This window comes from Myotis davidii, unplaced genomic scaffold (assembly GCF_000327345.1).
Source record: "Myotis davidii unplaced genomic scaffold, ASM32734v1 scaffold1494, whole genome shotgun sequence".
In the NCBI taxonomy this organism is placed as follows: Eukaryota; Metazoa; Chordata; class Mammalia; order Chiroptera; family Vespertilionidae; genus Myotis; species Myotis davidii.
This window is the reverse complement of record NW_006286246.1, coordinates 2,112,831-2,126,172: the sequence shown is the minus strand read 5'-3', so window position 1 is coordinate 2,126,172 and position 13,342 is coordinate 2,112,831. Positions and strand designations below refer to the sequence as shown.

General features: G+C 51.5%; 1 protein-coding gene across 1 annotated transcript in view; it reads right to left on the bottom strand.

Annotated features, from left to right (window-relative positions):
* The window catches only part of ARID1B (AT-rich interaction domain 1B), a 387,394-nt gene that overhangs the window by 39,353 nt on the left and 334,699 nt on the right, over nucleotides 1–13,342 (bottom strand). The window contains 2 exon segments of the mRNA XM_006779610.2: nucleotides 8,549–8,677; nucleotides 10,563–10,890. Coding sequence (XP_006779673.1) covers nucleotides 8,549–8,677; nucleotides 10,563–10,890 — 457 coding nt within the window.

Here is a 13,342-nt window from a genome sequence, read left to right as displayed (position 1 = left end):
CATAGCAGCAGCAGCTTTGCCTGTCTGTTCCAAATGAATTATGATTTCTACCCCCTCCGCCTCTATTAAACCATCGTTTATTGGCTCCTAATATATAGTAAAAAAAATGTTTTAAAGATATCCTTTAAAAGATGAATATAAGTCATTAATGAAAAACATGTACTATTCTCTCAGTGTAGCTATTTTCAGTCTGCACTGCCCTTTCTCAAACACAAGGTGATGAATGTAGATATTACAGAGGTTTTAAAAAATACCTTTAAAATAACAAAAAATTAAAGATGTAAATGTCTGTGTTGGATGCCAGTTGCTGGAGGCCGGAAGTTTTTAAGAGTCTGGTTAAAAGCCATGGGTCGTGACTCTGTCACGAGGAGACTTCCATGGTCGCCAGGATCTGGGAACAAATCGAGTCGGCTCTGGACCTCAGCTTCTACATATAAGCACGGAGGGACTGACCATGACTTTAGCATGAATACTGTGTGAAGTGCATGCAAATATGCATAACGTGTTTTCTAGGCACTTTACACAGTTAATTTTTTAAATTCCCGGAGGAGGGTGGGTGGAATTATGCTCATATACACAGAAGGGATCAGAGATGTTAAACACTTGCCTAAAGACACACAGCTACTAAGTGGTAGAAGAAGACCTCCCCATGCCTGCTGCTAGGCGGGCGGTCCACACTGTCTCCCAAGGCCTCCGACACTGCTAACACTTATGAGACAAGTGCAATGCCACACGGTGGCCTCCTGGAGAACTTTCTATTTGTCTAGCGCAGCTGTGGGCAAACTACGGCCCGTTTGAAATGAACTAAAAAAAAAAAAAAAAAAGACTACCCTTTTATGTAATGATGTTTACTTTGAATTTATATTAGTTCACACACACACTCCATCCATGCTTTTGTTCCGGCCCTCCGGTCCAGTTTAAGAACTCATTGTGGCTCTCGAGTCAAAAAGTTTGCCCACCCCTGGTCTAGCGGACTCATCTGTGGTTGGAGAAAGCTACATCAGAATGGCGCTCTTCTCTGGGCCTCCTAGAGGCACCCGCTGGCAGGGTGGCCACCGTGGGAGGCGGCGGAGGTAATACACAGCCTGTGGACGCTGCTCCCGGGAAGGAGTCTGTCCCGTGTGCTGCAGCCTCCGGGTCTCCGGAGGCTGCACAGAAGCAGCAGAGGGAAGCGTGTCTCCCAGGAACGCAGGGCACCTGGCCGCCTGCCTCGCTGGGGGGAGAGCCAGGCTTTCGTCCCCGCGGATGGAGCCCTCCTCGCTGTGGCTTTGGAAATTACTGCCGAGACGCTTGGTGATTCTGAACAAGCAGGAGGGCGGACCGCTACACAAGAGCTTGCAATGCGTCCCGTTGAGCTGGGGAAACTGAGACGTGTTTTGTGCAGGAGACAAGGTGGCGGCCTCGGTGACCAGGCCGAGCTCTCCAGCTCACGCGGAGGGGCTCACGAGAAATCTGTGGCCACAACAAGCTTTCTTACGTGGTGGGGCTGGCCACCATCACTAGGACCCAGCAGCCTCGGGGGTCGGCCCCCTCCAGGGACAGTGCTCACCACCCCTCCGTCCTCGGCAACGTCCGGATGTCCAAACGGAGTGACGGCGAAGAAGGCACTCACCAGACACTTTCTCTTTGCAAAGGAAACAGGAACAGGCAAAGCAACCGAACCAGGCAGATACAAGCTGAGACGAGGGAAACCCTCTGTCAAACCCTAACCCTGGCCCCTGGGCTCGGGAACCACTGGGCTGTTTCCAGGGCCCGATGGGAACAGACAGGTTTTGTCCCAACTGCTGCTGCCCTGATGCCACGGATCCTAACCTGCAGCGAATGCCCAAATGCCCGGGAGGGAGTCTGTTAAACGGTGAAAAATGACGTTTTGTGGTGATTATGCTGCGAAGCGGGTACTGGGCTGCGTGCTGTGGAAATGACCGCTGGGCGGTGCTCACAAACCACAGCTGCTGACCACGGGCCTGCACTCACGGCGGCCAGGTGTCCACACAGCCAGGCACCCCCCCCACCTGTCCACGTCCACGTCCACGTGTAACGTGGGGGTTGTCATTTGAACACGCAGACCTGCAGAAGAGCCACAAGTGCTTTAAATCGGCTTTCGGATGGGATGAGATGCGAGGGTTGAACATCTGTCGTCCCATGACAAAACCAGGTTACTGTGACGAGTGACGAGGCAGGGGGCTGCAGGTGCACTTCCTGGAAGCGCCCCTCGTCCTGCTCCTCAGCCCACGTGCACGAGTAATCTTTATAGGTTCTCCCTTAGTCCCTTTGGAGAGTTCTCACACATCACACGTCCATCTGCCAATGAAGGCCTGGTCTGGGGAAAAGCCAGAGGCAAACACATTTTAAAGAGACTGTAGCCAGCGTCCACTCGGAAGGCGGAATACTGCTTTCCACTAGCCCAGGGGTGGGCAAACTTTCTGACTCGAGGGCCACAATGGGTTCTTAACCTGGACAGGAGGGCCGGAACAAAAGCATGGATGGAGTGTTTGTGTGAACTAATATAAATTCAAAGTAAACATCATTACATAAAAGGGTATGGTCTTTTTTTCAATAGTTTTATTCATTTCAAACAGGCAGGATCCGGCCCGCGGGCCGTAGTTTGCCCACGGCTGCACTAGAGCTTGAATCTGGCAGCTAAAAACATTAAGTGAAGCCCATCTAAATATCTTGTTTGCTTTTTAAAAAAATATTTTTATTGATTTCAGAGAGGGAGAGAGAGAGATAGAAACATCAATGATGAGAATCATTAATTGGCTGCCTCCTGCAGGCCCCTACGGGGGATGGAGCCCGCAAACCAGGCATGTGCCTTGGCCGGAATCAAACCCAGGACCCTTCAGTCCACAGGCCGACGCTCTATCCACTGAGCCAAACCAGCCAGGCTAAATATCTTTTTAAGTCACTTACAATAACATGTAAACTAAACAGGCTGCACATGATTGTGGTGCATCCAAGGAAGTGAGCAGGCCACATCTTCGCAGCATCACCAGCGCTCCCCAGCGGTGACACAGGGAAGTGGACTCTCCTGGAAGTGACCAGATTCTGACACAGCCCATTGGAGGAGAGCAGGGACAGACAGAAGTGCTTTGGAAACAAACACTACAGGAGTGATGCCACTTTATTTAAATCCAGAGGCAAAGACACACGGAGAGGGGTCTCACTCCGAAGCGTTCTAGCATATCCATGACTCGAGGGTGTGGCGCCTGGTCAGTCAGAGGGGCGTGACCGCCGACATCTGCTGCTGGCCCTGCGACTGTCCCCGCGATGTGGTGTGAGCTCTGGAGCAGGAGGAACGAGCCAGGCAAACACTGACACGGGGCCCTCCTCACTCACACCGAAGGGCCTCCAGACCAGGGAGGTGCAACGTGGAAAGCCCACTCCAGCCGCGTGTTCGTGGAGACGGCCGACTGGCCACGCACATCACACAGGCCCTGCCTCACATCTTCCATCAACACAGCCATGTTCCCGAGTCCGCTCCACGGCCAAACAGACCTCCCACCACGCCACACCTGCCTCTTGCTAAGCGGTACTCGGGCACCTTCAGTTGAGGTTATTTTTGATCGAATATCTGAAAAGGGAAAACCACTCCCTAAGTCTCTGAACTACAGTCAGACAGAGAAGAAGCTGCCCCAGCGGCCCCCTCTCGTGCGGCGGACCCATCCGCACTCTGTGAACAAAGGCACTCGCGGCTCTGGCGGCAAAGCGACCGCGTCACCTCCGCCACCAGTGCTGGCGAGGAATCCATTCTGAGGCACAGTGCTTCCTGTCGCCAAACCAAAGACCAAGAACAGGATGCCCGTGATTCCCGACTGTAGAGCCCTGTGAAAATACACACCCTTCCCTCAGGGAGACGTGCTGGGAGTAACTAGATCCCTCAGCAACACCTCCTATCGAGCTGAGAGTCCCCATCATCTGTTCAAGATGGGTGTTTAGGACAGCGGTGGGAAGGAGGGCAAGGGGCACAGTAGTCGCCCAAACAAACAAACAACAAGCACAAGAGCTACTGGAACAGTGAGCGCCAAGGGCCCTGGCTGTGGGGAAGGGCCTTGCAGGTGCTGGGGAAGTTCCCTGAGGAAGGCATGCGTCCTCCCCTCCCGTCCTCTGGTCCCTCCACAAGATCTGAGGGATCCACCCAGGGGCCCTAGGGGAGGGACAGCTGGTGGTGGTGGTGGGGAGGGACTATAAGACATGTGAGCAGAGGCTGGGGTTCTGTAAGGTTTGGTCTGCACCCTAAGAGACTAGAAGGAGTGTGCATTTCAAACGCATTGTTTGCTCTCTGACTGTGGATGGGAGGACGCTGGGCGGGAAGAAGGGATGTAGGGCTGACGGGTTGTGTGGCTCTGACAGTCTAGGTAGGAGAGGACAGTGCTGAGGACCCAGGCGTGGGACAGGGAAGAGCTACGTGAGGTCGGGAGGTGACAGGACTGGGTGATGAATGACAAGAGGGCACCACCGTGTCCCCTAGGTGGCGGCATGCACAGAGGCTGGGTCAGGGGCGTCATGGACCGCTGACAGGCTCGGAGACCACAAGTCTGGCTCGGGCACGTCGCTTCTGAGCTACCAGAGGCAACACCAGGAGAAGATGGAAACGCCAGCCTGGAAAGTGGGGTCCTCTGTTCCTCTTCGCTGCCTTGCGGGAATGCCCTCCAGCACTTCGAGTCTTTCTCTAAGATCCTCCCTGGCTGTGAACGTGACCTCCTCTCCAGACAGCCTGTCCCCTGATGGAAAGCTGATGGGTGCGATGCCAGCAACAAAGCCACAGCCATTAGTCGTTTTCCAGCTGTGAATTAGTAACCCCCGCCCTTTGGTAATTGTACATTTAAGTTTCCTTTTCCCCTTTGAGCATGGGGAAGGGAATGCTATTTAACAGCTCCCTGACAGAGAACACGGCAGTGTACCCTCCAGCATGTTTTCCACACCCGTCTCCAGCAAACAATGGGCGGTCACTCTGAGCAGAACATCTCCTGGCCCCTTTGCCACAGGCCTCTGTAAGGTGGCGGTGCCCACAGGCCTCTGTAAGGTGGCAGTGCCCACAGGGCTCTGTACGATGGCAGTGCTCACAGCCTCTCTGTGTCTGAAGCTTTCCCGCTGGCTGTCTCCATTCTTGCCCCTGTAACTGCTGACCTAAAGCCACCAGGCATGGAGGAAGCTGCATATGCCCCCTGGGGTTCCCAGCAGCTTGTGACTTCGGGAACATCTCCCCTTTTCATTAACTCCTTCATGCAGGCTTCTCCTAGGTGCGCTGTTCTCAGCTCTGCCACAGCGGCACCTGCTGTCAGATTCCAAGATCCAGTACTTCCTCCGCCTCCACGCAGGGAGCGTGCGAGTCGTCCCTAAGCAAGGACTGACCCTCTCAGCAGCCAGGACAAACAGCCATGAAGCAGAGGCTCAGGGTGCGAGGAGAATGCAAAAGCCTCCGGCCTTGAATTTTGGTAACTGATAACTAAGACGTCCCCTCATCCCACCCGACAAGGACGGCCTCGCGGGGTGCACCTCGGGACAGGAGCAGGTGGGCCTGGAACCCCGAGGGGCTCGGCAGCCCCGGCTGTGAGCTCCCCTGAGCGATGCTTGAGGGCTGGGCTAACCAGGTGCAGCCTTCCCGCACCCTGAACGGACCAGTCTGTTGGCTAGAAACAAAGCATGTGGGCCTGGGCTCTCCAGCTCATGGGTTCTGCCACAGCAACATTTTGTAAAACCCTCTGAGAAGAATGTCCAGGGTTATCGCGTTGGGAAATACATAAATACAGTCATTCCTGATTTAAAACACCTCTAACATTCTGTAGATTTCCTGAACGAAATGCGGCCTCGCACAACAAAGTTACTTAGTTTAAGCAAAAACACGATTTAAAATTGGGTAAGAATGTTGCAGAAAAGGCCTGAAAGCTGAAAAGAAAAAGTTCTTCCAGGCACCCCGCCCCGAGAGAGGAGGGTCCCAGTCAAAGGCAACCAGACACAGCTCACTTTCAGAGCAAGAACAACGCTGCGGCCAGGCTGTGCGGCACTGTTTCTCGTTACTTCAAGAGATTACATTAACTAGAAAAGCTTTAAAACTGCATTTTCGGAGTAAAAATGTCTATCAGTGTCTGGCGGGGGGAAGAGTCCTGAACAGATATGAATTGTTAATTTCAAATACTGGATACTATTACTCAGCTTTTTTGGGGTGTATTTTATTGATTTTTTGCAGAGAGGAAGGGAGAGGGATAGAGAGCCAGAAACATTGATGAGAGAGAAACATCGATCAGCCACTTCCTGCACGCCCCCCACTAGGGACGTGCCCGCAATCAAGGTACATGCCCCCGACCGGAATCGAACCCGGAACCCTTCAGTTAGCAGGCCGACGCTCTATTCACTGAGCTAAACCGGCTAAGGCACTCAGCTTCTTTAGTACCTGAACAGTGCGATTCACCACATTCTACTGCGAATCCTCATAATCAAACGAGGGATTTCTTTGCTCAAAAGGGGAAACATAACAACTCATCTACAGAATCCTCGACTTTCTCCATGTGGCACGTGTCTGCCTGGCACTGCCTGTTAAAGAAGGAACAGCTCCCCGAGTGTGCTCTCCCCAGCCCCACGCACCCGCCACACCCTCATCTCACAGGAGCACCCCTCTCCTCACTGCCACTCCCTCACTGTGCGCCTTCGCCACCCAGTCCTTTCTCAGCCTCTCTCCTGGCTCCAGCCCCTGGGGATTCTGACTTGAGAAAGGGTCGCCATAGGGAGCTGGGAACCCTGCTTCCTCTCCCAGAGAGAGACTGATACATGAGAACTGGCTCTTCAAACTGCCCACCGAACTTGAACCTGATAGCTGTCCATGCGGAAACAGACGAAAGCACAAACAGGAGTTTGCTGCAATGAGCTGTTAGGTAACGCAAAAGCGTGTGAAAACCAAACTCCTGAACCCGCAGCTCTCAAACACGCACCACACGTTTTCTCACAGCCAAGCTCTGCTTACAAAAAAAAGCACAACAGGTTCTGTTTATTGCAAAGTGCAAAGGAAAGATGATTTAAGATAGAAATAAAACACGACGTCTTTCTTCTGTGGAAAGAATGCCGTAGACATGAAATACAAAATTCAGAGCTAACGGGGCGGGGCTGCAGAGTCGCGCCTGTGCCAAGCCTCCAGCAGACCCACGCGGAAATCCGACATCGCCCTTTCCCTGGTCTCAAATGAGGAGGAGGTGCTGTGTTCTAGGACGCTCTCCGGACGCTGCTGGCTGGAGCGCAGACCCGAGCTCCGCGTGCTGGTTAGCTAACATTGATTTTCTGCCCCAGTGGAGGAGATTGCACTCTGATGCATGCCATTTAAATTCATTTTACACAGCTGCTTAATGTGGCTTGGCAAGGCACAGGCGAGCGAGCTGCGTGGGGCCAGATAGGACTCCCGAGGTGGGAAGGACAGATCCTATGGATTAGCAGCTGATGCAAATGCTCTTCTCTCCCCACGACCACCTTCCCACGGGCTCAAGCAGTGACCTTGAAGGTGCCACAAGGAAGGAAAAGAGGAAAAGACAATTTCCCCAAAATGTGTGTTCACCCAGTCCTCTACCTGTTACTGCATTTTTAGGATCATGTTTATAGAATTTTCTATTTATTGGTCCACATTTATGACCATGTTGACAGGATTTAGAACTCTCAATTGCAGACTTACCATTTGCTCTCACTGTCGAAATAAATGTATCCTGAATATAAAGACGATTAAAAAGCTCTCCATCGCCCATTCATAACTAGTGAAAACATACTGCATGAATTTAGTCCTTAAACAAAGCTCGCTGACCGTTTCCTACTTTAACCAAAAATGTGGTATGTTTCTATAGAAACTATCTAGTGCACATGATTCAATCTATGTAGGATAATCTTACATTACTATACAAAAAATGTCCATCATAATTTTTGCTTTGTAAGTCACTCAGTAATAACATACTTTAAAAGCATTCCCTAACCTAAGATAGTGTAGCCTGATAATAGTTTTCTAGTAGGAAAGAGACCCTTTTTGTTGCTGTCTGTAATTCCTGTGTTGTAATTGATAATACGGCCACGCCGTGTTCTGAGAGAAAATTCTGTTTAGGATTATCTGGTTGTATTTTCCCAGGGAATCTCTGGCCAAAGGTGGCCACTGCACCTGGAATTGAGGGTGTGCAGGAGCAGGTTGGTGAGTGACAGTGACAGTAACACCGTCATGATAACACAACACAAGTACCTGACAACACACGACAACAGTGGGGGAATGACACCAGAGCAGGTCATCTCATTACTTTCCACAGAGAAAATGTGGATTCGTCTCAGGCATGAGGGAAGAAGCCATGCCGATAGCCATGCAGACAGATCAGGGACAGCATGCAGGTTGCTACCCAACCAGCACAGTGCTGGTGATGAAAACAGAACAAAACAAACAGAAAGAAACAAAAAGACAACCCCTCTGAGATGGATTTCCTTCGAGGTCTTTCACTTTGTTTTGGGTGTTACTTCTGCAGCCAGATGGCACGTTCATTAACAGTTTAAAATCGCCCAGGGCCCCAGCGAGTCAGGGTCTGTTGCTACCTACCCGTACTGGTCAGGCTGGTGCATCATGGGAGCCTGAGAGTTGCCATAGTTGGGGTGCTGGGAAGAAAACAGGGGGCGTCCGCCAGCCCCAGACTGGCTGGGATAAGCAGGCGACCTAATGTATGGTGGCCTAAAGCAGAACAGAAGAACAACTTCTTTGGATTTGTTCTGTCGACAGTATGAACACCCCTGTCCACCTGTCATTTCCACACACAGGTGTGGAGGGTCACAGATGTGGTGTAATACTCTGTACCATGCAGCTGCCTGCAGTGGAACGAGGTACTTTCCTTAAAAGGGGGTGGGGAGTGCGCAGGACGAAGGAGAGAACAGTAAGATTTTCAGATCTCATCTCAGTTCAGTTTCTGAAGTACAGCTTTGACTTTAGTCAAAAATACAGTCCATTTAAACTCCTGGAGGCTCACTTGGGCGGCGCCTGCAGGCAGGCAGTGGAATGGCCTCCCGATTGCAAATGGAAGGAAAATGCATGGATGACAGTGATTCCTGCCTTTCTGCAAAGTGACAGATGAACTGACTCCAAGGGAGCACGGCAGGAGTTCCTAATCAACATCTCTATGGTCATCTCCTTCCCAGATCACTAGCCAAGGCCTCCAGTCAAATTCAATCAAGTGCTTTCTACTCAAATACCAGTCAAACCAGTCCTCACAGACAGGTTCATTAAAACATCCCCTGAATCTGCACAGGTTTGCGTGAGAGGTACATTGCTGGCATACAGGAGGTTCTAATTGTAATGGGGATGAGAGAGAGATGGAGAGATGGGGAGGAGAGAGGGGAGGGAGAAGGAGAGATGGAGAGAGAATGAGTGGTTTCATTTTGATTCCTCAAGGGAAATTTTTCATTATTTGGAGGAAACAGTGAGATTGGAGGGGTCCCTAACATTCCCAAATAGCAGCTTCAGAGGGAAGGTAACAAAGGGACACATTTACACGCACGCACGCACACACACGCACGCTTTTATCTCCCTTTGGAAAAAAAAATCAGAACCTTCTATCATTTCTTCAAGGCACCCTATTTTCATACATATGTTTCAATTTGCTTTTTAAAAATTAATTAATTAAAAATATTTTTATTGATTTCAGAGAGGAAGGGAGAGGGAGAGATAGAAACATCAATGATAAGAGAGAATCATTGATCGGCTGCCTCATGCACACCTCCTATTGGGGATCCAGCATGCAACCAAGGCATGTGCCCTTACCGGGAATCGAACCATGACCTCATGGTTCATAGGTCGATGCTCAACCACTGAGCCACGCCAGCTGGGCTCAATTTGCTTGTTTTATATGAATTTTAGTATAAGTTAAACATAAAACATATATACAAGTGCTTCTCTGAAAACATTCACTCTGGCCTTCGAATTTTTAAATTCAATGTTACTTTTATATAGGCCAAGTATTTACTTTAAGAATTAATTTTAAAATCAGGATTGAAATCAAATCATTGAGGATAAAATCCTCCTGGATCAAATTAAACTTCCTGAAATATTATCTTTGCATTAACCTCATTTTGGTTTGGACAGACAGGTATGGCCAGAAAAATAAAAGATAAGAATATGAAGGATGAATCTCACACATACACACTTAGACAAACACACACAATACACATATGTGTACAAAGTTTCTTTGCCATAAACATTTTATGGTGGGGGGACAAAAGGGGGACGTTCTTTTTCAATGTTGTAGATTTTAACTGGTTTACAGGCTTGAGGTTTCCTGCGCAAACCTGGCTATGTTAAAGGGGACCCCAGCCACGCCTAGGCCTGGGCTTTGGGGGGCTGCTCAGTGACCATTCACAGCCATTTCAAATGACGCCCCACAACCGACTTGCCCACCACTCAGATTCCTTCTTTGGTGCCTCAGAGAACTGGCCTGTCATTTGTTTTTCTGAGCCTCCCGGCCAAGCAAAATGACTTGCTACTGCTCTGCCCCCATGTGACCCGGGGACCACACGGTGCCCAGCCCCGTTCACGCACACACCAGACCGTCGCCCCGATGGCATACCTGCTTTGTGCTGAGTTGGCAGCGGCCTGCATCACTGCGGCGGCTGCCTCCTGTGCCTTACGGTTCACGGTTGGCATCGGCGGCCCCATTCCTGGCCCGCCCTGCTGAGACATGCCAGGAGAGCTGGGGGTCATGCTGCTCATGTTTCCAGGAAACGGCCTGTTCTGCATCCCGGCTGATGGCATTCGTCCCAGGGGCATAGCACCACACGGCTGGCCTGGCCCTGGCCCGTGCATCTGGTTGTTGGCATTGATGCCCACACCAGGCCCCGGGCCGCTGTAGCTTGCACTGGGCACCCCACTATACGTTGGGGGTCTGGAGTAGTTACCTAAACAAAAAGCAAGCAAACACAAATTAGGGCCTTTTACTTACTATCTGGACTTGTGAAACATTCACTGGAAACTTTCTGTCCAACACCGTGATCAACACAGAACATTAGTCATTCCTATTAACCCTTCCCTGTGGGCGCTGCGAGGCGGGCAGCCTCAAACACGCTCTTTCTGCACATTCCAGAGGCAGGAGCCACCCAGGACAGCGCGACATGGAGGGCAAATCCAGGCTAATCATTAGCTCATTCATGAACAGGCCAGGGATGCTGACGCCAAGGCTGCTCCGTCCCCCACACCTCCCATTCCTGCCCTTCAACCCAGGCCATTGCTCCGGCCCCTCTGCCGGCAGAGGACTGTGGGGCCACACCCAGTTCCGATGGAGGGTTCCGGACGGCGTGGAAGACAGGCGCACAGATGGCCCAGCCCAGCCTCCGAAGCACCCCGGGGGAAGGAGGGGCACGCGGAACCTCGCCATGAGTCCAGCACCGTCCGCTTTCCTCGGGTGCCGGGAACACTTTTTTTTGGCTTGAGCACCAGGTAGAGCGGCTGGTTTGTGCTTGGTGCCAGGTCTTATGAAATACAGTTTCAAGCAGTGGCATGACACTCCACACAGTGAGGTGGTGGCACCTGGGAGCAGCAGGGCCTGAGATGAGGGTCTCCGACCACCCCCACACCACCCCGCTCACACTGGGCACAGGCGCCTGGGGAGAGCTGCAGCTGCCATGGCCTGGGCTCCATGTCAACGGTTTTGCTTCCTTTCTCCTCTATGCCTTTTTTCTTTTGATTGAATATACATACATTAAACCCAACTCAATGAAAGGCACACCTACCGCCACCCCAGCAGTAACACCTGCGGAACCACAGTGCGGATGAGACACTGGCAAGGCTTTGCGCCGACTTCCTTCATTTCTCTGACAGCCACGTGGAATACAGACACGACCACGATTCCATTGATAACTAGTAGCTTAGGATTCAAGTCCAAGCAAACTGACTCTGGAACCCATGCAATTAACCAATACAATACACTGCCTCCCAATAAGTGGCTGTTGAAATACAACACACGTGGAAAGACGAGTGCATAACCAAGAACTAGTGTTCCACTACTTTCTGGAAGTATCGCCTCACCCATACAACATATGTGTTCTAGGCATAGGGGATACTGAGTTAAATACAACCCAATTCCTGCACCCAGGCAGCTCACTATCTAAGCATGTGTGTTTGTGTGTGCGCATGTGTGTGTGAGGTGGAGTAGCAAAGGGAAGGAAAAATAACACACAGAAGCAAAACAAAAAGTCAGTGCACAGTGAGAAGCAGAGAGCCTAGAGCAGCGGTTCTCAACCTGTGGGTCGCGACCCCTTTGGGGGGCGGGGGAGGCGGGTCGAACGACCCTTTCACAGGGGTCACCTAAGACCACCGGAAAACACATATATAATTACATATTGTTTTTGTGATTAATCACTATGCTTTATGTTCAATTTGTAACAATGAAATTACATCCTGCATATCAGATATTTACATTACGATTCATAACAGTAGCAAAATTACAGTTATGAAGTAGCAACAAAAATAATTTTATGGTTGGGGGTCACCACAACATGAGGAACTGTATTAAAGGGTCACGGCATTAGGAAGGTTGAGAACCACTGGACTAGAGGAAGTGTGCTTGGGGACACAAGGTGCTCCACGGCAGTGGGGCTAGTGAGGCCTCCTGGAGTGGAGGCCTGTTGGCGGGGCCTGCATGAGAAGCCCGCGTGGGGGGCTCTGGGATGGGTTGCTGGCGGGGCCTGCATGAGGAGCCCGCGTGGGAGGCTCTGGGATGGGCTGTTGGCGGGGCCTGCATGAGGAACCCGCATGGGGGGCTCTGGGATGGGTTGTTGGCGGGGCCTGCATGAGGAGCCCGCGTGGGGGGCTCTGGGATGGGTTGTTGGCGGGGCCTGCATGAGGAGCCCGCGTGGGGGGCTCTGGGATGGGGCGAGCTGGAGTGCGTGAGGCTCTGCATTGCTGACGGTGTGGCCTAAGGTCCGCTGTTTTTACTGTTTCACTCTCTTCTCTGTAAAACAAAGACACGCCTCTCTAACACCGACGGCGTGAAGAGTTGTTGGGGCTCTATGACAAACGGTAGGGGTTTAATATGGCAGAGGAGGGGAGAGGGCACGGACGAAAGAGGCCACAACCAACAGGCCAGAGAGTCACCGGGAGGAGGCGGCGCCTGTCCTGCTGCCAGGCCTGGGCGTCATTCTGGAGATGAGACGAGGAGCTTCCCTAGGTTTTGCGGCAGAAACTGGATTTGATTAGGAACAATAAGAGCAGATACCTGATATTTACTATGTGCCAAACGCAGCCCCAAGTTCTCTGCATAACTCACTTAATCCTCCCATCAAGCAGGAGGGGTTCCTATGACTACACTCTGCGCTCCAGGGACGGGGCGCCCGAGGCGCAGGGTGTTCCAGC